The sequence below is a fragment of the Sabethes cyaneus genome, chromosome 2, assembly GCF_943734655.1.
Source record: "Sabethes cyaneus chromosome 2, idSabCyanKW18_F2, whole genome shotgun sequence".
Classification (NCBI taxonomy): Eukaryota; Metazoa; Arthropoda; class Insecta; order Diptera; family Culicidae; genus Sabethes; species Sabethes cyaneus.
The window spans coordinates 72,199,603-72,224,980 of NC_071354.1; the positions used below are offsets into that span (position 1 = coordinate 72,199,603).

The 25,378-nt window shown below is 41.5% G+C and overlaps 1 protein-coding gene across 2 annotated transcripts in view; it reads left to right on the forward strand.

Annotated features, from left to right (window-relative positions):
- The first annotated feature begins 2,483 nt into the window (after positions 1–2,483).
- Positions 2,484–25,378, forward strand: part of LOC128733952 (Y+L amino acid transporter 2) — a 35,810-nt gene continuing 12,915 nt past the window's right edge. The window contains exons 1-2 of one of the 2 annotated variants that reach the window (XM_053827860.1): positions 2,484–2,667; positions 20,012–20,673. In XM_053827860.1, the coding sequence (XP_053683835.1) occupies positions 20,352–20,673 (322 nt within the window). In that variant the 5' untranslated portion in view covers positions 2,484–2,667; positions 20,012–20,351. Of the gene's footprint in view, positions 2,668–19,663; positions 19,849–20,011; positions 20,674–25,378 lie in introns of those variants that run through there. The other variant, XM_053827862.1, reaches the window with a different exon arrangement.

Sequence of the window (25,378 nt, forward strand, 5' to 3'; positions counted from 1 at the left end):
AATAACCGTTGAATGGAATGTCGATCAGCAGAGCGCTGCGACTTTTCCGCTAGTGAAGGAACTTACATTTCATTCGGATGGAACCTGTGTATGCCTCCGTACCAAAGACTAAAGGGCCAAACAGAATGCTGCGCCAACGCGTCCGCCAGCGTTATTCTGACAGTTTTTCCATGGGTTTACTGTCAAATTGACGCTAACGGGTGCGTTGACGCAGCATTCTGTTTGGGCCTTAACCCAGTTACGATAAGGAAAACGGTCTTCGATGAATACGTAGACCACCCCTGGCCTGGGCGGTAGATTGGATGAAATTCTGGCTTTAGTTTTCAAAAGGTTGTATAATCAACCCTTTTACATGCATTATGTGACCTTTTAAAAACTATAAAGCCAGATATCTGACTTTAGTTTTCAGAAGGTCGCATAATCAACCCTTTTACATGCATTATTCGACCTTTTGAAAACTAAAGCCAGATATATCCGTATATCGAAATATCAAAAAGTGCTGCCGTCACTCTGCATAGAAGCACCCTAATGAAAATGATGTTTGCGGTGTTGGTTTCACGTGAGGTGAATTAAAAAGTCACCACCCGTAACGGTGTGTAGCGCACAGGGGGCTGATATGACGTCACATTTTCGTTGCTCACATGAAAAAGGCGGCAAACGCAAAGCGATTTCACAAAACGAATTTAACTAATCATTTTCACAGTTTCATGTACTTCGCATCAATTGCCTGTCTGGCATTGGCTATGTGATGCTAAAACCTTGGCTAAAATCAAACTAAAACTAACAAAATTTAACAATTTACACATCCGACTCGGTTGTCAGCTTGAGCCCATCTATGAAGCTGTCAGCTTGGGCCCGCTCTATGTTGGCTACGTTTTTTTTGTACAGGTTGGTATTGGAAGTGTCATTCCCGTGGTAGCGCAGGCTTTAGTTTGTTCAGCTTCAGATGGTTCAGATTGACCGTAAACATCCGTCAATGGCAACGATGGCAACGTAATAGAACGTCAGTGGTGGTCGTTATCGTTTTCGCATTTTGGGTCGCATCTCGCATGATGCATTCTAAAAGTGGCCTCCGCTATGTGCGTGCAACGGTGTGCCACCTAGACAAACTTGTTTTATTTGTAAATCAAATCGTAATTTAATTATTTAGATCAATTATTTCTGAACATTAAAGTAGAATCAAATCAAGCATTTTGTACAATCTGTTAAAAATAATTTCTAAAATAAAACTACTCAAGCACCCAAGTGCCTAGTCCTACTAATAAATAAACCATGTCTTCTATTAAAATTTATTTTTTACAGTAAAATAGAAATAAATATTCCCTTTGCTTGTTAAAAAGCTTGTCCAATATTTGTACATATTTATATTCTGCATATTTGGCTTAAGGGGGCATAGTACTTTTTACACCATATTTTTTGCCTAATTTCAAATATTTTATTCTCGATAACGCGAAAAGCGAATCGATTCGGGTTTTTTGCATTCCAAACATTGCACTTTATACTAATATTTACAATTTTGTTTGCATATGTGAACCTCTTCCCCTCTCCCCTACTGCTCCTTGAACATGATCGTTCGAAAAAAACATGATTTGCGGTACCATGGATTGGCGTTGGGGGTCTTATCCGAATTGAAAAATTCCAAAACGACATGAAAGTATATTAAATTATCTCGTGTTTGACCCATCCATTTTTTAAAATTCGAACGCATAACAAAATGGCGGACATTCAAACATAAAAGAAAGGTTTTTAGTCGAAAAAATTGACTTTAAACATTTCTAAAAAATACAAAAATAGTAATATCAAAAAAAGGATGGGTCAAACACTAGATAATTTTGTTGGCTTTAAAACAAAGAAAGAATCATGAGAATTGCTTGAGCCGTTCTTGAGATATTTATGGTACCGACTTTCAAAACCTGGTTTCGAGAAAAACGACGTTGAACTTTTTATTCGCCGTGTAATCGCTCCAGACATGCGCGGTACAAATAGCTGTAACTTTGTCAATTTTTGGAATTCATTGAAATGACTTGAGACACATATGGTCAAAATGTTAATCTTTCGAAATAATCAATAAAAAAAAATTCGATTTTTTTAAGTTGAAAAAGTACTATGCCCCCTTAAGAAGTAGATTGATACATTGCTTCACTGTCGTTTATCGCACGTTTCGTCGCAGAAGAATGCTCACGAATACTAAACAGGGTCGCCTCTATGTATCTATCTATGTTGTACCATGCAAAAAAAAATCGTACGGATACGTCTACTTTTATCTCCCCTTGTGCCGCATATTTATGTTTACTTCCACTCTCGCAATGGGTGTAAATAAGCCGCATGTGTCACGGTGGGTGAGAGCAGCATCGGAATTCGACTGGCAGTTGTCGATGCATGCCGTGTGGTGACTGCCAGCATAACACGCGGAGAGCGCTAGGCGCTGGCAAACAACCGTCGGGAGAGTCGCTTTGGTTCGATATATGCGATCCTCCAGAGTCAGTATACGTGTGCAATTTGACCGGCAAAGTTGTGGAATATATTTATCTATTATACACTGTTTAGTTTAGTGCTTTTGGTTGGTTCGTGGGAGCCAGTGCCTTCAAAATACCGTTGTTTGCAGTCTCGAAAATTATCTTTCTTCCGTTCTTTTACCTGAGACACTATACTGTTCAAGCGTGAAAGGTAGGTTTGCTTTACCGAGTGCATACGATACAATCGATTCTTTGAATGAGTGAGTAAATCTATCTCATATGTTTCATCACTTTACCAAACTGAAATCCTATTTCCTGAGGAAAGCCACGCGTACGGTGAACGAAAGTGTTGATAATGTAGTAAAAAAACACGTGGAGTGGAGACACTTATGTGTAACTTATGTGCATCAATCTTAATCAGGGACCAGCATGGAAATGACTAATTTGATTACTCCGTGCATATAGTTCTATTTTCGACAGCAAAAAAAATTCGAGTCGGGGTTACTGAAACCACCCATTATAACGGAAAATGTGAACCCGTACATGGTCGTATTGTTATATACCATTTCGGTATCCGAAACGTAATGATGCTCGATTGTTATTGATTAGTCTTCCTTTTACTTTGGTTGATAAAAACGATGAAAGCAAAATTGATGCAGGTAAACGCTGTTGCACACAGCGAATCACGTACGACACGTAACTTCTTTCTTTCACCAAAGTTTATGAACCCCTTGATTAAGGAAATACACTTCGAGAGGGTGCATCTGGTGGTATATATTCAATTTGTGTGATACACGTTTTTCAGAGATTCTCACCTGTATATATCACATTGCCGCTGGCCAGCATATACTTTGTTTGTTATAGATTACTCTAAACAATATGAGGTTTTTCCTTTTTTATAAATTCTTTTTAAGGGGTTCTTAATGTAACAATTTTTGTAGTTATGACTTTCACATTACGAATTTAAGATCAGAATACCTGCTATCAAGCAAAGTGCCTGATCTTGATTTAGTGTTTAAAACTATTTGCTTAATTATTTACTATATTAAGTGCAGTCCAGATATCTTCTTTTAAATACTTCAGCATATCCGCAAAAAAAAGGGAAGAAAATTGCTCAAGGAACATTTTTGTTGTAGAATATTAACTTATCAAGCACTTGTTCCACGGGCAATGCAATAGTCGAACAAACTACTTTTAAACAAAAATGGTTGTTGGGTGAATCTTAGTGCTTTACAAATTTATTTGAAGGTGAATTTTTCAGTTGAATGTGCTTGAACTTTCCAAAAATTCTGTATATCATGTAGCATTACTCTTAGTGCTTCAACATTCATTTAGCACTAAATATAAGAAGTAATTAACCGTAGTCAGAATACATATCGCATGATTACCAATGTAGAATTAAGTAAAAAATGTTTGACTAACTTCACAGTTCTTAGTATCATAGCTTTTATATAGAATTTCCCACGCAAAATCACTAAATTCACACTGATAAACATTCAAGCAACATTAAAAGTACGCGATAGACGCTGAAATTAACCAATTTCGTCATAACCCTACAAATAAGTCAATATGGAAGTATTAATATTATATCTAACGATTCCGCCCAACGCTATCAACAGTTGAGTAAACATTCATGCAGTTTGGGCACAATACTGACACTGAAGCATTTGGTCTTGGAACAGATACTATCGTATCATTAGTCCTGTAGTTATTCTGTGTTCTGGCAGCTGGCTGCAAAATTTGTCAAATAAAAATTGAAGAATGTGGTGTTTCGAATCTGAGGAGCGGAATCTAGAAGGCCCCCTAGGCTTTCCTTTGGTTGGTCTAGGAACGGCAGACACCTCCGTAGTGTCAAACACCATTAAATGAAGTATATTGCGTTGGAAGTTCATTTTTGCAGTGCCAAATACCTGTTCATCATTTTAGCGTAACATTTGCACTCAAATTGATAGATAAGATAGATTGTGCTATTAATTAGCGGTAATATTTTTTCTTTTTCAACATCAATTAAAGTCGACACGTTATCGGGCACTGCAGATGCTAGAGATTGCTTTATGTTTATATTATATTATGCAAACTGATTTCGTTGATTGAGTCACATAGTCCAGCTTGCGAATCGTATTTTCTCATTTGCAATACAGAATTTTTTGACTAAATTCATGTGTATTTTCATGTTTCTTTTGTTTTCTTTACAGTATTTTACATGTTAAGTGTTTTGTATCAAAGTTTTGATTGTCATCTTTGTTGTAATGTTTGGATTTTTTTTTCAACTTAGTTTGTTTTAAGACTATGTAAACAACTACGTTGCAATACTAAAGCGTTTTGGTTTCTTTTCAATTGTTAATAATCTGAGAGAGAGAAGCCAGCTCAGTGACAGACTGATTGTTTTTGTTTTCTTCCTCTCACTTTTAATGCATAAAATTCAAATTGTACCATTTAAACCGAGTCAGCATGCTCGGGTTTGTAAGGAGTTCGAAATTTCATGGCAACTAAATACTTCCACTGTTTTATTCAACCAAGCTAGTCTGGTTTACAGCGACAGTTCGTACCCGGTTCGCGCCAGGATCGTGCCAGGTTCGCGCTGACAGTTCGATGCACAAAAACAATCCCAGCTGGTTCCTCTCTCTCAGTTAATAATATATTCTAGTTCTAATCTAATCCCATACTAACGCAACCAATTCTTGAATTGAAAGCATCCTGGAAAATGACGATACTTGAATCAATCATTTTTATAGTCAACGGCCAAACCAACTGCGCAGCATGTATTGCAGAGAGAATTACATGGAATCAAGTGGAAACAGAAATAATGCCTAATTTCATTCAACTTCTTAAAATCAAGGGGAAAGAAAAAAGCGTAGACCTCCTGTACCAAACGCTTCCCATACTTACTTACTTACCTACTTAGGTGGCTTGCCGTCCTAAGACAAAGCCTGTTGAACAAAGTTTCTCCATGTAACTCGGTTGAGAACTACCGCTCTCCAATTCCTCGGACACCGAGTACTCTCCGCCAGATCTCGCTCCACCTGGTCTAACCATCTTGCTCGCTGCGCTCCTGGTCGTCTTGTTCCTACCGGATTTGAGGTGAACACCATCTTTGCAGGGTAGTTGTCCGGCATTCTTGCAACATGCCCTGCCCATCGTATTCGTCCAGCTTTAGCCACCTTCTGGCTACTGGGTTCGACATAGAGCTGTGCGAGTTCATGGTTCATCCTCCGCCTCCAAACTCCGCTCTCCCGTACGCCACCGAAGGTCGTTCTTAGCACTCGTCGTTCGAAAACTCAGAACACTCGCAGGTCCTCCTCGAGCATTGTCCATGTTTCATGCCCGTTGAGAACAACCGGTGTAATAAGCGTCTTGTACAGGGTGCACTTTGTACGGGGACTTAGTCTGCTCGACCGCAATTGCTTGTGGAGCCCATAGTAACCACGACTTCCGTTGACAATACGCCTCCAAATCTCACGGCTGACATGATTGTCCGCCGTTACCAGTGAGCCAAGGTAGACAAATTCATCGACTACCTCAAATTCATCGCCGTCGATCAATATACTACTGCCCAAGCGATGTCATTCTGCCTCGGTTCCGCTGGCCAGCATGTACTTTGTTTTAGACGAATTTACCTTTAACCCAATCTTTTCTGCTTCGCGCTTTAGTCTGGTGTACTGTTCAGCCACCGCCACAGATGTTCTGCCGATAATATCCATGTCATCGGCAAAGCAAACGAATTGACTAGATTTGTTGAAAATCGTGCCCAGCGTGTTGATATCCGCTCGGTTGATAACACCTTGTAATGCTATGTTGAACAGCAGGCATGAAAGACCATAACCTTGACAAAGCCCTCTGTGCGATTCGAATGAACTTGACAATCCACCCGAAATCGGAACACAGCACTGTGTACCATCCATCGTAGATTTAATCAGTTTGATGAGCTTCCTGGGGAAGCTGTTCTCGTCCATGATTTTCCATAGCTCTTTCCGGTCGATGGTATCATATGCGGCTTTGAAGTCAACGAACAAATGATGCGTGGGAACTCTGCATTCACGGCCCTTTTGGAGGATTTGCCGCAGTGTAAATATTTAATCCGTTGTAGACCGACCTTCGACAAAGCCGGCTTGATAAGTTCTCACAAATTTATTCGCAATTGGTGATAGACGGCGGAGAATGATTTGGGACAGCACTTTATAGGCGGCATTGAGAACGGTGATCGTTCGATAGTTCTCACAGTACAAATTGTCGCCCTTTTTATAGATCGGGCAGATAACCCCATCTTTCCTCTCCTCCGGTTGCTGTTCCGTATCCCAAATTCTATCAATTAGTCGGTGTAGACAAACGGCCAGCTTTTCTAGTCCCATTTTAATAAGCTCCGCTGCGATGCTATCTTTTACAGCTGACTTGTTGTTCTTTAGCTGCATGATGGCCTCCTTAACTTCGCCTATCGTTGGGGCTGGCACCTCTTCCCCGTTTGTTGCACCGTCGAAATCGCTTTCCCGCCGCCATGGGTTTCCGCCTGGGCGCCATTCAGGTGTTCGTCGAAGTGCTGCTTCCACCTATCGGTCACGATCGTCCGTCAGAATACTGCCAGTCTTATCCCGACACATCTCGGCTCGCGGCACAAAGCCTTTGCGGGATCCGTTCAGTTTCTGGTAGAACTTTCGCGTTTCCTGAGAACGATGCAGATGCTTCAACTCTGCATATTGCAGCTCTTTCAGGTAGCGCTTTTTCTCCCGAAAGATTTGGTTTCGCTGCATCTTCTTCTGTTTGTGTCTTTCCACGTTCTGACGTGTGGCACTGTGCATCTTGGCTGCCCGCGCAGCCTTCTCCTCATGCATCACCCTCCTACATTCATCGTCAAACCAATCGTTCCGCTGATTCCGGGTCACATGCCCGATGGAGCTCTCCGCTACACTGCTGATGGCTGTTTTGATAGAGTTTCAACAGTCCTCGAGAGGGGCTTCGTCCAGCTCGTCCTCTTCCGGCAGCGTTGCGGTGACGTATGGTTCAGCCGCGCGAGATCTAACCAAGGCTGTCGTCGGTACCGAATGTTGTTTACAACGGAGAGTCTTGAGCGCATCTTAACCATCACTAGATAGTGGTCCGAGTCAACGTTAGCGCTTCGATAGGATCTGACGTCGATAATGTCTGAGAAGTGCCGACTGTCGATCAAAACGTGGTCGATCTGTGATTCTGTCTGATTTGGTGACCTCCAGGTGTACTTGTGATGGATTCTGTGCTGGAAAAAGGTACTGCGTACGGCCATATTGTTGAGGCGGCAAAGCCGATAAGTCTTAGGCCCATTTCATTGGTTCGCTGGTGTGCACTGAACCTTCCAATTACCGGTTTGTATTCCTCCTCCTGGCCGACCTGAGCATTGAAATCCCCGATGACGATCTTGATATCATGTTTTGGGCAGCGATCGTATTCACTCTCCAACTGCGTGCAGAATTCATCCTTGTCGTCATCGGTACTTCTGAGGTGAGGGCTGTGCGCGTTGATGATGCTTATATTGAAGAATCGATCCTTGATTCTCAACTTGCACATTCGAGGATTGATTGGCCACCACCCAATCATCCATTTCCGCATCTCGCTCATCACTATAAAAGCTGTACCCAGCTCGTGTGTGTTGCCGCAGCTCCGGTAAATGGTATGTCCATCTCTGAACGTACGTACCGTTGAGCTCTTCCAGCACACCTCCTGCAGCGCTACGACGTCGAACTTGCGGCTCTTCAATACGTCGGAGAGCACTCGAGTACTCCCTTGAAAGTTGAGAGATCGGCAGTTCCACGTCCCGAGTTTCCAATCCATAGTCCTGTTTCGTCGCGTGGGTCTATTCAGACTGTTCCAGTAAAAATTTTCTTATTCTTCGTTCCGTGCTTTAGTAGTTTTCGTGGTGACGGCTTGACGGCGTGGTGACGGAGAGCCAACGAAGCTCGAAAGTGCCCTCCTTTCCTGTCAGCATACGACCTTAGTTGGAGTTGTTGGAGTTGGAGGTAACTCAATGCGTCCGTTTCACCACTTGGAGCAACCAGCAGCTTTCCATCGCCTAGACTTTAGTCATGCACCAGAATGATTTTGAATAAGATGGATTTATTGGTGCTTCTGTTGGAATTCCTTGTTTCTTAGCTCTTGAATCCGCTCCTGGCTAACCCTAGAGATCAGAAAGTGAATCAATATCGAAAAGGATACACATCGAAGCTTGATTTAAAAGGGACGAGAAGAGAAATCTGTGCACAAATGAGCGCGAGGTGGTCGACAACTGGAAGCAGTTCTTCGACGCGCATAGGCGATATAACAGAAGGAGACGCAACGGAAGTTAACCTAGGAGTGCCTATCAAACGGCATCGGCGCGATGGCTCCGAATCTCGAAGAAATTCGGCGAGAAATCGGCCAACTAAAAATAATAGAGCTGCCGAACGGACCAACTCCGACAGAAATCTACACAACTGACCGAGAACCGCTTGCAACGGCACTTCACTTGATAATTTCAAGGATTTGGGAGGAGGGGAAACTACCGAAGGAATCGATGGAAGGTGTGGTTTGTCCCATCTAATATAATCTAATATCACACTAACGCAGCCAATTCTTGAATTACTTGAATCAATCATTTTTCTTGTCAACGGCCAGGCCTACTGCGCAGCATGTACCGCAGAGAGAATTCCAAGGAATCAAGTGGAACCAAAAAAAATACCTAATTCCATTAAACTCCTTGAAATCAAGGAGAAGGAAAAAAGCGAGGACCTCCCGTACCAAACGCTTCCCATATACATAGATAATGATTTATTTACAGTCGTTGGGAGTATCTGTGCTAATAAAGGTTGAGTGATACACCGGGCCCTCAGGGATGAACTAATGGCATTCAGACCAGAAGCCAGGCTGCAACTGGTCAAGGATATAGCGCCTTATTTCGCTCTGGAAGGTGTGGTTTGTCCCATCCCTTGTATCAATTAGGCGATCTGCCAGTTTGATGTAATTACCGCAGCATTACGCTGGTCAATCACCTCAAGGTGCTCTCTCAGATTTTGTTACGTCGTCAATTCCCAATTCGTCGTCAAGAGAATTCGTAGGGCAGTACCGGGTTGGCTTTTTAGGGACCAGCGCTGCTACGGATCAAATTTTTACTCTCCGACATATCTTCTAGAAATGTCGGGAGTAGCGATCTCCTAGCCTTCGCAGGCGACTTCAAAATCATTACTATAGAATCCTTAGGATGGCGGAGGTAATCTACGCCAGACAAAAACGGAGGCGAGGAAGATAGGGTTACAAATCAATGCGTGGAAAACCAAAAATATGGTAGAATGGTAGGTAGGTAGGTAGGTAGGTATCGTAGGTGTGGGGCTCCAGAGAAAGCAACGTTTGCCTCCCACGGACAGTGACTACTAACGGTGATGACACAACGGCATAAGTCGGACAAGTACAGTGGGCCGGCCACGTTACAAAGATGCCAGACGATTGTGCAGTAAAATCTGTTCTCTTCGAGAACTCCACCGAAGCCAACCGGCGAGTGTCGAGACGCTCAACGAATTGGCGACGAGTAGCCCAGGACCGAGTGCAAGTTCTTGATATAGCACGAGCATACTCGGCACTATGCTGGTACTTAGCTGAAGACTTGTTGAAGCCCAAGGATGGCCCTGTTTGCTGCATAATTTGTCCGATGAAACGGCATTTGGAAGAATATTCTGCTACGAAGAGGTCGCGGTTAAACTCGTAGACTACTACGGTTGAGAAACCATGGACAATCGGCCCACGCCATCAGGATATCAGCTACAAGGATTGCTAGGCACAGATTTCTCCTGGTTTCGAGGGTGTCCAGCGCGCTACGTATCTTGGTAGCTGGAATGAGTTGTTACATGGCAGGGCGAATCGAACGAATTTGCGTTGTATTTTCTGTAAACGATTAACGCCGTTGAGATAATGAGATTCTAGACCGCCGAGCAATATTCTACCGCTTTACGGACAAGCGCGCTACACAAATTCTTCAAGGAATGTATATCAATTATTTGCTTATTTAGATCACCGTGACACTAATATTATTAGAACTTGTTGATTCTTTTCGGTGAGTGATGATGCAGAATTGATGCGTTATTACGTCTGATTATGGCCGAAGGAAAACAGTAACAGAAACGTCACACCAAATCAATAGTTTTTGATTTTGACTGAAAAGAATCAACAAGTTCTATAAATATATCTATATCAATGATGTTATTCGCCGTTTTCATGATCAGTCCCAGATTGCGGGATGCTTTAGCAACGACGTAGTCGATAAGCTGCTTGTCGGTGAGCTGTGAGGCAAGGAAGACCCCCAAGTCCTTGATGCAGCACTAATCAATTTACCACCGAGACGATAGCCGAAAAGTATTAGCTGTTTTTTCCCTAGAGAACGATACAAACGAACACTTGCTAATGTTGAGCATTATTCCATTTTCGTTGCGCCATCTGGAAAAACTTTCTTGTTGTTGCAATAACATGGCGTCTTCTACTGAAAGCCTAGCAAAAAGTCCACATCGTTGAAGTATAGCACGAAGATGACTGGCCGAGATGGCTGCCTTGTGGAATACCGGACGTAGCAAGAAACCAGCGGGATATCCACTATGTTACAGACATTTCCCGAAATGTTTACTCACTTCAAGCGTCAGGTGTAAGGCGAAATAACGATAGACAGTCTTCATGAGAGGATGTGAAGCAGTGGTAAGCCGAGGTGCGTAATTAGGATTACAGACGAAACACAAATCGAGCATTCCGTTGAGTTGCCGTAAAAAATGGAGATTGTAACTGTCCAGCAGTGTGTGCATACCGTCATGGAAAATAAAATTTGCATATAAAATTTGCTTACATGCTTACAAAAACGTTTGTTCTACGACGTTTGATTTCAAAGTGATGAATTTTTAAAATAGCGATGATGAAAATAGAAGCCCTTCAGTTTTGTGAATATTGTCTTCATTCATTTTTCATTTCATTCAACTCAACGAGGTTAAAAGTTTTTACAAATTCTAAGATCCTACGTTCTGTTTTGTACGATAATTATGAAAAATTCCCAAAAACAATCTATACAATTCTGGATTGGCGGACTGGATTGGGGGAACGGTGCTCCTGTATAAGATTTGATACAAAAATCCTTGTTACCAGATGAGATATGAATTTCTACAGCGGGTAAATGTTAAGGAAAATTGTGTTTTCCTTTCCGTCATACCGCTGAAACTACAAAAAACGTTATCGTGATATTTTTGTCACTTATATTGACAAATGAGAAAATTGTATCATGAAAATTTTTGAGATTTTCTGGAGTTCCACCACTGCGAAAAATTTTGAGGAAAACATTTTACAGATAATATTTTTCCTGAATTTCTGAGAAAATCTGCTTGTATTTTTATCTAAAATGTTTTGTTGTGTGATTCTTGGTAGACAAGAAGTTCACTAATTGCTAATGCCAGTTTAAAAAAATTTCAAGTAATTCTTGGAACAATTGATAATTACCTTAAATAGTCACACTCACAATAGCTCAATCACTTGCATAAATCTCGCTGCATTACTAAGTTAAAAGCCCCTCAGATAATGATTCATTCAACCTTATGTATAAATCCCATATCGCTCGGTTGTCTGAATCGAACCGCAATTCAGCAAATTCACCTATTATAGGTTTCGCAATCAATTCTAGAACGAACGGGCTAAACTTACCCAGTGAAATTAAAGTAGGACTAACACTGTCTGAGCTCTCAGTTTTCTGTTTGCTGAGTTCAGCCATCGAAAGGTGGTAAAAAATGCATCAACCTTTCGCGGAAAGCAAATACATATACCTAATCAAAGAAAGGACTATTTTCCCTTCAGCTATCGCAAGCAAAGAAAATGCACAGCACGAATAGAAGCGAATTCCGGGGAAAACAATTCAAAATGAATTCAACCAGATTGAACGGTAAAATGAACGGATTTTATCGTGAAATGAAACCTGACACTGTGGTATGTTTGTAAAAACAAAAGGAAAAACGGACCTAATTTGCAATTCTACACAATCGTTTCCTCGTTAGCCTGGGAAATAATCAATTTACCATGTGCTTGAAATTTTTTTATTTATTCACCGTAGTTTCGTGCTGTTTAGGTCGGGAACCAATTAAGGCCCTAATTAACCTAATGATTATAGTTAAAAAAATTCAATATCATTCAACGTATTCCTTATTATTAAAACTAGCTCTATTATCACTAGTAATCAACATAGGTATGTTGAGAACTAACTACCGTTTCATGATTTTCGCAACAAAAAAAAGGTGATATGAAGTAGAGACATGAAGGTATAATTTTTTATCAAAATAAAATTCAAACTCTAGCTAATTAGTTCTTCCTGTCTGCCTCAAACGGACAATGAAAAGTCTCAACTGGTTCGGATAATTGGTTTTCCTACAAAAAAATAAAACCTTAAAGTAAACAATTATTTGCGGTTGCTTTCCCGGTCCGAAACGAATTTATACCCGTTAACTCGACCTGTACATCAATGCCAAACCATGCAACTATTGTTCCGAACGGTTCTCTCATGTATCGTTTTACCATTCTGGATATGTTTTGCTCGTGTGTAAGATACAAATTTGTCCCGACACCAGCTCAGCGATCATTTGAGCCGTAACTCCAGCGGCGGAGGTAATGGCGCGTTTCTTTCCAACAACGTAAATGTATATGATTTGCATTACACTCTGTACAAGCGTCCACTGACTTGCCTCACTGAAAGGGAACAATAGTCTAATTTAATCCTAGCTAATTCAGTAGAACTGCTTCTGCTTGAGCTGAGATCCAAATCCACTGGCACTGACTGACTTATCACTTGTATGCAGACTAGGGTTAGGGTTATCTAATATTTTTCCTTTTCAAGCAAAAAAATGAGAATTCTCTCTGTGCTGTGCGCCACAACAAAAACTACCCTCCGGGGTTCCAGAGTATATACGTGACCCAGACTGGCTTGGATGATTTATAGGAGTGTTGGCGAAATGGATGAGCTTTTGATTAGATTATCTGACACTTTTGTGCGACACTTGTGGCGCAAATTTTGTCGTTCGAATTGATTCCTAATGGGACAATTTGGCGACATGTGCAGGCGAGAAACGTAGTTCGCCCGTCGTCGTCGTCGTCGTCCGGCCGAATGGTTCGAACATCAAAGTGACTTTTTTTTCTACCGTTGTTGCAGTCACGCAACGCTGCGGCCGGAGTCGCCACTAGGGTCGGTGACCTTGAACGCATTTTGGCTTCTCGCCACGCTAGTTTGAATAGAGTGGTAGCGACGAATTTAACAGTCAGCACAGCTAGTATGTATGTGAATAACTAATTACAACGCCAGATGACCGAAGACTTGGAATAGTTACGCATTTTGGGAATGACTGTATCAACACTCTTAATTGGTTATTTTGCAGCAGTTAAAAAAACTCCACTCCTAATCAAAATTAATTGTGCAACATTTACTACGTCTATCAAACTTAGAGCCATGGTTAACCTTCATCTCCTTCATACGTAGAGAACTTCGCAAACCAAAACTTTGATTCAATATTTTCCTGGAAATTACTAGCTAATACTAGAAATTACTTGCTGATACTTAATTGTAGCACCGTAAATACAAAATACACAGCCAAACTTTATTCAGCAATATAACTTGCTCTACAAATGTCCCAAAGTACCTCTAACTTTTTCAAATTTTGCTTGGCTCAAACGGTACTGTCAAACGAGTCAAAATTGAGTCGAAGTGATTGGACCATCCCTGCTTAATAAGTTTTTTTTTCTCATACAGAATGTAATATCTGATAAAAAATCATATTTTACGTAATGAAATATGAAAAATAAACATACGAATTTTTCCTTTGCGTTGATTTCTACACATAGTCAATTTTTAGCCCACCCGAAATCCGAACACAGCACTGTATCCCAATTACCGTACATTGGATCAGTAAGATCAGCTTCCTGGTATAACTAACGACTGGATCGGTCGGACTCTTGGTTACAGGGTCGGCTACCCACCAATGTACTGGAGGAGACTGACTTCTCAGAAACTTACCTCGGACTATCAAGCAGACAAATTATCAAGTACACATGCCAGACAGACATAGGGCTCAGTGAAGACATAGGGCTCCGAAACGTTCGTTCCTTCCGACGAACACGTGTGACTCGACGATGGCGTAACTCGTCGGCCACCAGCACCTTTGTTGTCACCGATGACACGTGATTGAAATCTGCTTACTCTGCCGGGACAAGATTCCCGGGACGAATGCATATATATGCGGGAACCCGCTGATTTGTACCACGCTGCTGTAACGCTATGAAGTACTCCTCTGTAGCACGTAACAGGGACTCGGCCTTCTAGACGGTGGTTTTTTTCTCCGAACGGCCTTGGCATACGAACAGGGCACTAGCATAACCAGCGGTCAAACGCCGATTCCAAACGGGTTACAAGATGGCGAAGATTTTCTACGATTCCACCGTAGTGTAATATCACAGGGAACCGCTTGACGGCCAGAGGACTTCGTCGTTTCACGATGCGTCGTAATCCTCTTCAGAGCAGCTTTTTAACACACGCGAAATCTATTAAATTCGCCGACAATACACGTGGACTAAATTGCACTCGTGGTCTTGCACCATCGAGAAACGTTTTCGATACTAGTGAGAGGACAGGCAACGACGATCCTGCCTCTTGATCGGTCTATCCACGAATGATCCTTTCGCTCATCTGTCATTACTCTCTATCCCCCTGTCACACTCTCCTTCTCTGTCGAACACCGGTCATAGTGGTGTTGCGTTAGATTCGCCATGATCTGAAACTCGCCGGAGAGATGTTAGTCGTGTTTTTTCAGGGTTGAATTTTTTAATGCGGTTCTTTGCCATCTTTGTTTGGTCTGTACAATTTTAATTTGTTTTACCTTTGTTATATTATAACAAAGGTTTAGGAATTGGTCGAAAAACACGAAATGCCATCTTTTCCAACCGATTTATTTTTCTTTAGCTGCATGATGGCCTCCTTGACTTCGCCTGTCGTTGGGGCTGACACCACTTCCCCGTTTGTTGCACCGGCGAAATCGCCTTCCCCGCCGCCATGGTTCTCCGCCTAGGCGCCCTTCAGATGTTTATCGAATTGCTATTTCCACCTCTCTCTCGGTCACCTTACGATCGACCGTCAAAATACTGCCATTCTTATCCCGACACATTTCGGTTCGCTGCACAAAGCCTTTGTGGGATCCAATTAGTTTCTGGTAGAAATTTCGCGTTTCCTAAGAATGATGCGGCCGCTCCAACTCTGAATATTCCTGCTCTTCCTGGCAGAGCTTTTTCTCCCGACCCTAGTAGCACAGTTGTTACAATTCCGCCGAGAGCCGGTCCTTTCCGGCGGCTCTATTATTCTTCAGCTGACCAGCTGACCGATCAAGATTGAGAGCCGCCACGCTGATATCGTTTGTTGGTATTCCTAGGTTAACATCCGTTGCGTCTCCTTCAGTCTCCTTCGCCGCCGAGATGCGCAGATCGCGCTCGTTTGTGGTAAGGTTTTCCTCCTCGTCCCTCATATATCAGGTCTCGGTGTGTATCCTTTACGAGAAGAATCACCTGCTCGTAGAACTTCAGGTATCAGCATCTTTGGCTCGAGCAGCACGTGCAGCAGCAGCTCGTAGAACTTACGCGTCTCATTAGCCCGGAATAGTTGTTCTAACTCTACACGATTTTTGTCCTCCTTCAGGCGCGTTTTCCTCTTCAGGATAGTGATCAACTCATTCCGCACTGGTCATTATATGGCCAAATTCTCCCTCGTTACAATGCTTAGATAGTTTTTCCATGCTCTTTTTCCCTCCCCATCGCTTGTTGGCATTCCTCGTCAAACTAATCAATGCGTGCGCTCGAGGTTTCTTTACTTAGCACCACGGGTACGGCCTCATTGACGGTCGAGCGTATTCTGCTCCGTCCGTCTTCGAGGGTCGCAGCAAATAGTTCCACAGAGAAAGGCCGTTCATCCGGTACGCGCGCGAAGTTGTCAGCAACTCACGGATTGCCTAATTGCTGAATGTTTAACCGATGAGGGCAGCTTTGTCGCGAGGTGTTTAGTAGTATTAAGCGCACATGTACTGCTGCTCGGTGATGGTTCGATTCAATATTCGCACCCCGTAAGGAGCGTACGTTGCTGAAGTTCGAGAAAAACCGGCTCTGAATGAGAATATGATCGATTTGGCTCAAGGTTCGTTGGTCAGCCCAAGCAACAATGTGAGTTTTATTGTACTCTTATGGTGGTCTTTAAGACCAATTTTGGTCTTGAATGCCATCATAAGAGTGTAATAAAACCCAAATTGTTACTTGGGAGGTGACCTCCAGGAGTTTTGTGGATATCTCTGCGGGACAGAAAGTGCTTCTGTCCCTCGGGAAGCTGCAAAGTTGATGCATCGCTGGCCGTTATTGTTCCCAGTGCAAGCAATGGGGCCCGATCACCTATTCATCTATTCATTGCTTCCCTGCCGACCTGGGCGTTCATATCCCCGATGACAATGATGACATCCCGCGGCGACCAGCTGTCGTACTTTGCATCCAGCTGTATATAGAACGCTTCCTTCTCGTCGTCGGGTCTACCTTCAGGTGGACAAGGCACGTTTGAGATGGTTTAGTTGAAGAAACGGCTTTTTATTTTCAACATGCACATCCTCTCGTTGATCACTTTCCAGTCCATTACGTAAGTCTGCATTCTGCGCAGGCCCGTTCCCAGCTCGTTGGTTCATCGCTCTGGTAAAATTGGGCTTTGCTGTCACGGATCCTCCACACATTCTCGCCTTTGTGACATATTTCTATCAATTCCGTGATGCCGAACTTTTGAGGTTCAAACTGTTTCGAGGTTCAAACACTCCCTGTGGCCACCCATTAAGCACCCCCAGTATCGTCCTTTGAAAATCATAATTTGTAGCTGCTGAGATTTATGCTAAAAATCAACCAAACTCAATGTCGAGTATTTGAATTTTAACCTTGGTCGCATGAGAACCTTATATGGTTTACATATGGTTATTTGCAATAATCATAATGACACCAAAACTTCTGAAAACTGAAAAAAAATCTATAACTCCCAATCGTATTACATCCTACGGGTAATGTCTGAGGTTCCCCCTCAGGAATTAATCAGTCTATTTTACGCATATTTCGCCACCGTCGTTGGGGAGTCACAATTTTGACAAAACAAACTAACAATAGCCGTACTAATCACAGTGGGTTGAGAGTGCTTGACATTTTTCAATCTTTTAGTAGTGTCAAATCCAAGAATATCAGTTTTTATATTTAAACAGTTTCGATACAAAAAAAGCCGGCCAAACCCCAAAAACCTTTTATTGTTGGTTAATTCTCTCATGCCAATAAAAAATTACAAGATGCACACAAAAATAATTTTGCAAAACAGTTTTAGTTAATTATTACTAAAAATAAGTTGAAGTTGTAATGATACTGAAAGTCTGTCTTTTGCTATGCTTAAATGAAAGTGATATATGAATGTGAAAATCATTTATTTATGAATGATGAATAAAATAATCTATCTCTTAGAATTCAACTCAATTTAAAGAGTTTTCTAGCACAAGGTGCAATTCAAGATACAAATAGCTATGTATAAACAAATTCTAAAGTTTTCACATGAGATGAGCTCACAATCAAAATATTTTAAATTGTCATTTCTTAAACAAAACAGAATAGAGTATGTTGCTGCTTCGTCGTAATTGCCTATTCCCGTCCTATCCAACACAAATTATTAAAAATATCAGCATTTTTATGACCCACAATGCAAAACTAGTTATTCACTAATATTTTAGTTTGTTGTCTACCATCATTTTATCATTACAGAAGTCCTACCAGTCAAATTTCCTACGTTTTTTGTGCGACGAAGAAGAAAATGTCGACTAATTGTTTTAATTTCCGTCATTCATAGATGAAAATAACTCATGCAAGGTATTGTCGTTATTCTACAGCCAAGAACACTTGACTGGCCTGCAAAAATTTTGCAGAATAACATTTGTCATGCCGCCCTGCACAAATACATGCGCGTTAGCTTCGTAAACACCCAAGTAACATTTTTGTTGTCTAATAGGTTATTAAACTTTTGTACAACCAATTCCCATCAAATACTTGATAGGCTATTATACAACACAAATGTTACTTGGGCATTGTTGTGATTTTTAGTTCGGACGATGAAAAATTTTAATGGACAGATTTTTAAACGGTACGACGAATTTAGGAAATAAAGTCAGTTGCGTGATTTCAAAAATACGCTTTAATAATCGCTTTTCAGTGATTTCAAAGTTCTCGGATCGGGAGGTAAGTGTGTTTTAGTCAAATCAGCGCAAGAACTTTTAGATTATTCATTAAATCCATCCAACAAATGATGAAAATTAGAATGGCTTTACTTACTATGACGGGAATTAGAAATAAACCCTACTTATTATCAAATTCTCCAATCCTATTAGGCCATTGCAAATAATTTCAAAAGTTTTTGTCACCGCCCCCCCCCCTCCCCTTGGAATTGGCTTGAAAAATCGAGGGGCAAAAAAATAATTTGTAGGACATGAGTTAAATTTTTTTTCATAAAAGCAATTGTCTGTGGGTTCTACAGCTTGAAAAACTCGACAAATGATTGTACGAGTTGAGTTAATACCTTTAGCACGAAACAGAAATGAAAATTCAAACAACGGAATTTCCGAAAATCCGAAAAAATTTTCTTTCGTTTTTGTCTTTTTTCGCAGATTTTCGCATGGAAAATAATAACGTACCTATATATTAAAAACAAGAATAGATTTGGTTTTCACGTTTAAACTTTAAGTAAAAATGCCTCAAATCAACTTTTTTTTGCTCGATTAAAAAATCTCTTTGTTTTTTTTCGCCCCCCTTCCTTCAGTGGTCCAACACCGGAAGGACAAAAACTTTATAAAATATTTGTAATGGCCTTATTAGCGGTTGAAACAACCAACGTGTTTTCCAAGCAATATATCTGAAAAGTTTTTCTTGTCGAATATCTAGGTATACATCTGTTATCAAAAATCTACGAACACAGTTAATCGTGTTCTCCGGTTTAAAACTCTCCATTCTCCCGCCTTGATTATAATACTTTTCTCTACGAAAAACGATTGGAGCAGCATACTGATAGTTTTTTTTGCAAACGACCACATGTAAGTTCTCGGGTCTGACGGTGCTCCACTCAGTCAGTTCAGTACCACTTCAAACGTTGCCAGCAGAGCAAGCGCGATACGACTTCGAGTGACCCGGACACGTCTAAAGTTTCTGTTTTTTTTCTGTTTCGAAACGACCGTTTGCTGCTAGAACATCCAAAAACTTCTGCGTGTTTCATTTTAATGCACGATTCTCGAGCACCGTTCGAAACTATTGTAACTTGCCCGGCTGGTGGTGGTATCGATTTGCCACGCCGCCAAAAATGGTGAGCGAATTTCGTATTTCCATTTTTCTCCGTCCATCCTTTCGTCGGTTGGTCGATCATAATGATCGACACGATGGCTTTTGCCCGATACCCATTTGGATATTGGGTACCTTTTTGGATACTCTTCATCCGGTGTTTTCACCTTGTTTTCTTTTTCTTTCAGATCCCCACTCGATGATCGCTAGTTTCGAACGGAGTAAGGAGCATTCAGTAGAAAGATATTCAACGGTGTGCGGTTGTGCCTTCTGAAATGATCAAGCCTTCAGTTCCAGTTCGCATTCGGATTGAACGTGTTGTCCTGAACCGTTTGTGCTGACCTAGACCGTGGTCCAACGTATAACGATGATTGTGATACAATAGTGTTAATAGTAGCAACGCAACGGCAAAAGTGTAACAATAGTGATCGTGAAGTCAATTGATAAAGTATTAGATAGTAAATAAGTAAATTGAAGTTTGTTACTTCTTTGAGTGTTACTGTGCAAGTAGTCAATGAGCAAAACTAAATGGCAAAAGTTGCAGTCGCAGATAGTTTGGCCCCGGTGCAGGGATTCGGCGAATCGGTGAACCTGAGCCGACGTGGAAGCAATGCCAGTTCTCGACTGCGGCCAGACCTGTCGGATAGCGATGAGGGTGGTATTAAGCTCAAAAAGGAGCTTGGCCTCATGGACGGAGTGGCAATTATTGTGGGTGTGATCGTTGGGGCCGGAATTTTTGTGTCTCCGAAAGGTGTTCTGCTGTATTCGGGTTCCATCGGACAGGCAATCATCGTGTGGATTTTTTCCGGTGTCCTCAGTATGGTTGGAGCGCTGTGCTATGCTGAACTCGGTAAGTTATATAGTAAATTTAATCAGCTAAAATACGTAGTGTCGATTGGAGTAATCTTGAGAGATTCTATTACATTGAAGAAAATTCTACTTAGTTCTGAAGGAGCAATGTGTATACTTAGATGAGAATAGAATTCTCTTACTTTCATTCATTCATTCATACGCAAATCTAATCAGCTGTCGTTATTGGGTACTCGAGCATAAACAGTGAGAAGCAAGGTTTGTCGTTGATCTGGTCGCCTTGTATGCGTTTCGTCAGCAGAGACAATCAGGAGAGAGCACTTCTCGGCTGATAACAGGTTAATTGACAACAAGCGGGTTTTCTACAACTTGGCAGGGGGTTAGGAATGATCCGTGACCCATGCCAAGTCGTTGTCAGTTGCGTTGTTTTAAAAACCGAAAAAATAAACATTTGCTTGTAAAGTGCTGATGTAGCCGATGTAATGTTTTGACATCAAAGTATGTTGACGGTTTGGATGGTGTTTTTTTTTTATTTTTCGTACGACGTTTAAATGTAAACTTGGTCTTACAATCATTGAGGCTACTGGCGGTTATTTACATAAGTAGAGTACAGTAATGCCTCCTCTATAGAGCTTTCATAAATATGTTCCTGCAAACTAAAGAAGCTTTTGCCGAAAGTTTCTGTTGACTTCAACAATAGTTAACATTAAATTTGAAAGTAAATTTTCTAAAAAATATTATTTCTGTGACAGTAATATTTTCAATATTACCAAACCTAAGATTTTGTTTGTGACAATAATTTACCATTTTAAAACTATCTATAACGACAATCCCTGAGTACACCTTTTGTTGTCCGGCGAGCAGTTTTCACACGTCCTGCGGAAAGTGGCCAACCCTCGTTTACAAGAAAACCTAGTCATGCGGCACATCCAAACATTAATGAATCGTGTACCCCTTTGAGAACAATGCGAAGAAAGCCAAGATCTTATCGAATGGTTTACGATAAAAATATTTAGAGTCATAGATGATCGATATTTTGCATTTGATAAATGGAAAATCTGTGTAAAACATGCTATATTTCCGATAACTTCAATGTTAATACCAAAATACTTCCTTCGTTTTGCTCGTTTCAAGCAGTCGTCTCCATTCAACTCGTCGCCAATTGCCCAGTCGTCTCAGAAGTCATAAATCACTTTCGATCTGGTCAAACCTTCTTGCACGTTGAGCCTCCTGTTCTTGGAGCCGGCTGGGTTGTTGAAGAGAACTGTTTTCGTCGCATTGTCGTCCGGCATCCTTACGACGTGTCCGGTCCACCACAACCTAGCGACTTTACCCGCCAAATACTGCCTACAGTACCTTTCACTCGAACACAGCCGTGTGCAATGTCACGGTTTCAAGTCCATTGCGAACTATCGGTATCATAAGGGTTTTGTATCATGGTCAGCTTTGTACGGCGACGTATGCTTCTTGGTCGTAGCGTTTTGCGACCCGACTTCCCGCTGCTTTTAACTATTGTTGTTGTCCGCGGACACCACCGAACCCAAATATACGAACTCATCTACAACTTCCAGTTCGTCGCCGTCAAAGGTTTTGAGCCTCTTTCTTTCATGTATTTGGCCTTCGACATATTTATTTTTAGCCCAATCCACTTTCAGTCTGGCGTAGATTGACTCCGCCGTCGCAAAGTTGCTAGCTATGATATCAAAATCATCTACAAAGCTTAGGAATTGGCAACCTTTGGTGAAAATTGTGCTTCTTGTTTCGATGCTCGCTCGTCGAGTCGCCTTCTCAAGAGCGATCCTATCCTATTGAACAACATGCAGGATAAGCCACATCTCAACCCTCGCCGCGTCTCAAAAGGGTTCAAGAGTGTCCCGGAGATGGTAGCGAAATTCATCACTCGGTCCAATGTAGCTCTGATCATTCGCGTCAGTTTATCCGGAAAACCTTGTTCGTGCATTATCAGCCATAGCTGGTCTCGATCGACTGTATCATATGTTGCTTTGAAATCAATAAAGATGTGATGCAGGGGCACGTTGTACTTCCGACGATCCTGCAAGCTCTGCCGGTAGGCTTGTTGATCTTCAGCAAGCAGATTTCTAGTTTGACTGCTTGGAGATCAGGTGCTGGATGGATCTTCCATGGGCACTCGAAGGTTGAGTAACCTAGACGATCGGTTGTTACAAATCTGATTAACATGGAAAAAAGTAGCCGTAATTTATGCGAATTTGAAGGAAGCTTTTGACAAAGTTGATCGTAAATACTGCTACATCCCAGTTATCCCGTCTTGGTATTTCCACACAACTGACAGGTTGGTTGGAATCTTATCTAATGGGGTGCGAACTTATAGTGAAGATTAATGGCCATAAGTCAAAATCTTTCTCAAACAAATCTAGAATCCCATAAGGCAGCAATCTCGGGCGGCTGCTGTTTATTTTATTCTTTAACGATGTTGCTCTGACTCTGGATGGAAATTTCGAGCAAGTTTATAACAGTGCGCACATTATAGGATTGTTGGCCCTCGTCCGGCCAATTTTAAAAAATACGTCTTTTGTATGGCATCCTCATCAAGTTACATGGTACCTTAGGAATGAACACGCCCAGAAACGGTTTATTCGTTTGGCGTTTAAAAGCTTACCATTGCGTGATCCCAACAATCTGCCACCGCATCCTGATAAATACTAACTAACTATGTTTTTGAAGAAACGGGATCAACATTTTCTTCAAACCTTGATTGATAGCCAAACCAGACGGCTTGAACCATGACTTCAAAAAACCTCTCTCGGAAATGGTAATGTACAGCATCACTTTCTGTTCAATCTTATGTTCAAACTTGTATTTTATGTTCGGAAATGCAGTAGAACAATCCATGGAATAGTATCGATCATTTCCGGGAATGTTCGTTTTCGAAAGAGGGAAATAACTTTCATTGTGCAAAACAAAGCATTTTCCGGAATAATTTATTATCAAATGTGTCCCTCCAAATATTTTGGAGCTCTTGTCTTCTTTCGGCAGTTTATTCCAACTATTTTCAATGTTTTGCAGATGTACGTTGTTCGGAACAGTTGAACTTTTTTGCGGCATCCCGTTGGCTCACAGAATCCTTGTTGTTGAAGTAGTGTTGTTATAGTAGTAATTTTGGTGGGTCTTCCACTCCCTTACTTGCGAGTAGTTGTTGGGGATCTCAGATTGTGATAAAAAGACGAAGCCGTAACATTTTCGTTTTTGAAATGTTGTACCGTATACTTTTTGCCGAGATATATGGGGAATTGATAGAAGTGTACAACGTGGTTGCGAAATAATTATCGTAATGTATAATGTATATATGTGGTCTACTTTGTTTGACGACTAATAAATAAATAGAAATGCTTCTTGTTTTGACGCCATTTTGAGCAAAATTTGGCAAGCATAAACAAAACGAAAAATACTGGCAGAAAGAGGAGAGAGAGCTAACACATAGACACTCTCATTTATCTCTGAGTCCGTTTGTGCATAGGTGCCTCAAAAATTCCAACATTTTAGTTGTCACCCGTTATTTTGTGAATTCCCTGATAGTTGAATTAAATGAAAAGAAACTTTTGAGTTCATAACAGATACCAGCCAGTATTTAATTTGGACCACCCGTCTGCGCCCTGCTCCCAATTGTGTTGGGTGAGCCGCAAGGCTCAATATTTGGTCCTTTACTTTTCGTTTTGTATATTATTGATTTACCATCACTGAAAATGTGCAAATCCTGTTTGATGTTACGAAACTTTTGAAATGAGGGGCTGAACAGTTCACTTTTGGGCTTTTAAGAACGTTATTCTCTTTCCATTACTGTATCAGTCTAAGACGGAACGGGCATAGTAGCAGAATGCCAAATCCGGCCAAAACAGTATCGGATTTTTGAGAAATATCAAGAAGAATAAAAGTCGCTTTTGGAGGCATTCGTCCTTGTAGTTTTGTCCGTTGGTGGTCTCTGATGTGATGAACGGCTGACTCTTTTAGCCAGATCCGCACATTGCTTGCCGGACAATAAATTTTTTAGCGAGCTTCGGAAGCTTCTTGTTCCGTACACTTTCGAGAAGTGGTTTGCTTTCCAAAAACTACTCCGGCCAGACCCAGTTAATCTACTTTCGTACCCTGATCACCACAATCTTCTCGAAATTGACTCCCCAGAAACAGGGCTTCGACCGATCCTTTTTTTCTACCGCAGTCACACCAACGCGCATTCAAGTTCACACCGTCCGTTTAGAGGTGGAATACGAACGCTATGCATAACACAACTGGCAGTTTGCTCAGTCAAACGCCGAATGCACGCAACAGTATGAATGCGTTCTAATGCTTTTTGACATTTTCGTTTCGATCAAGTTGCCTTTACCGTTTGGAGCAGCGAATGACTGCAAAACAGTCAAATGACTGGCAATCACCACGCTAACGAAAAGCAACCGCACAATCGTATGATTCAATACTACAAAAAAAACAACCACTACATGTGCATGGAAGAAGTCGGTCGGACTCCGTCCAATACAAACGAATATTTTGCTTGCGTCGGACCGACGTCCGGGTGACAAACTATTACTGTGAGCAGCCGATTTGGAGACAAAAAGAGAAACGAAAAAATACGTCACCGTATGCTTCCAGTCAGTTTGCAGTTTATATTCTCAAAGCGCAAAGCAAAACGGGAGATTGACTGTTTGCTTTTGCTGAGATGCCGCATGAATTGTAAGACGGCAGCAGCGCAAGCGGCATATTGACTGGATAAG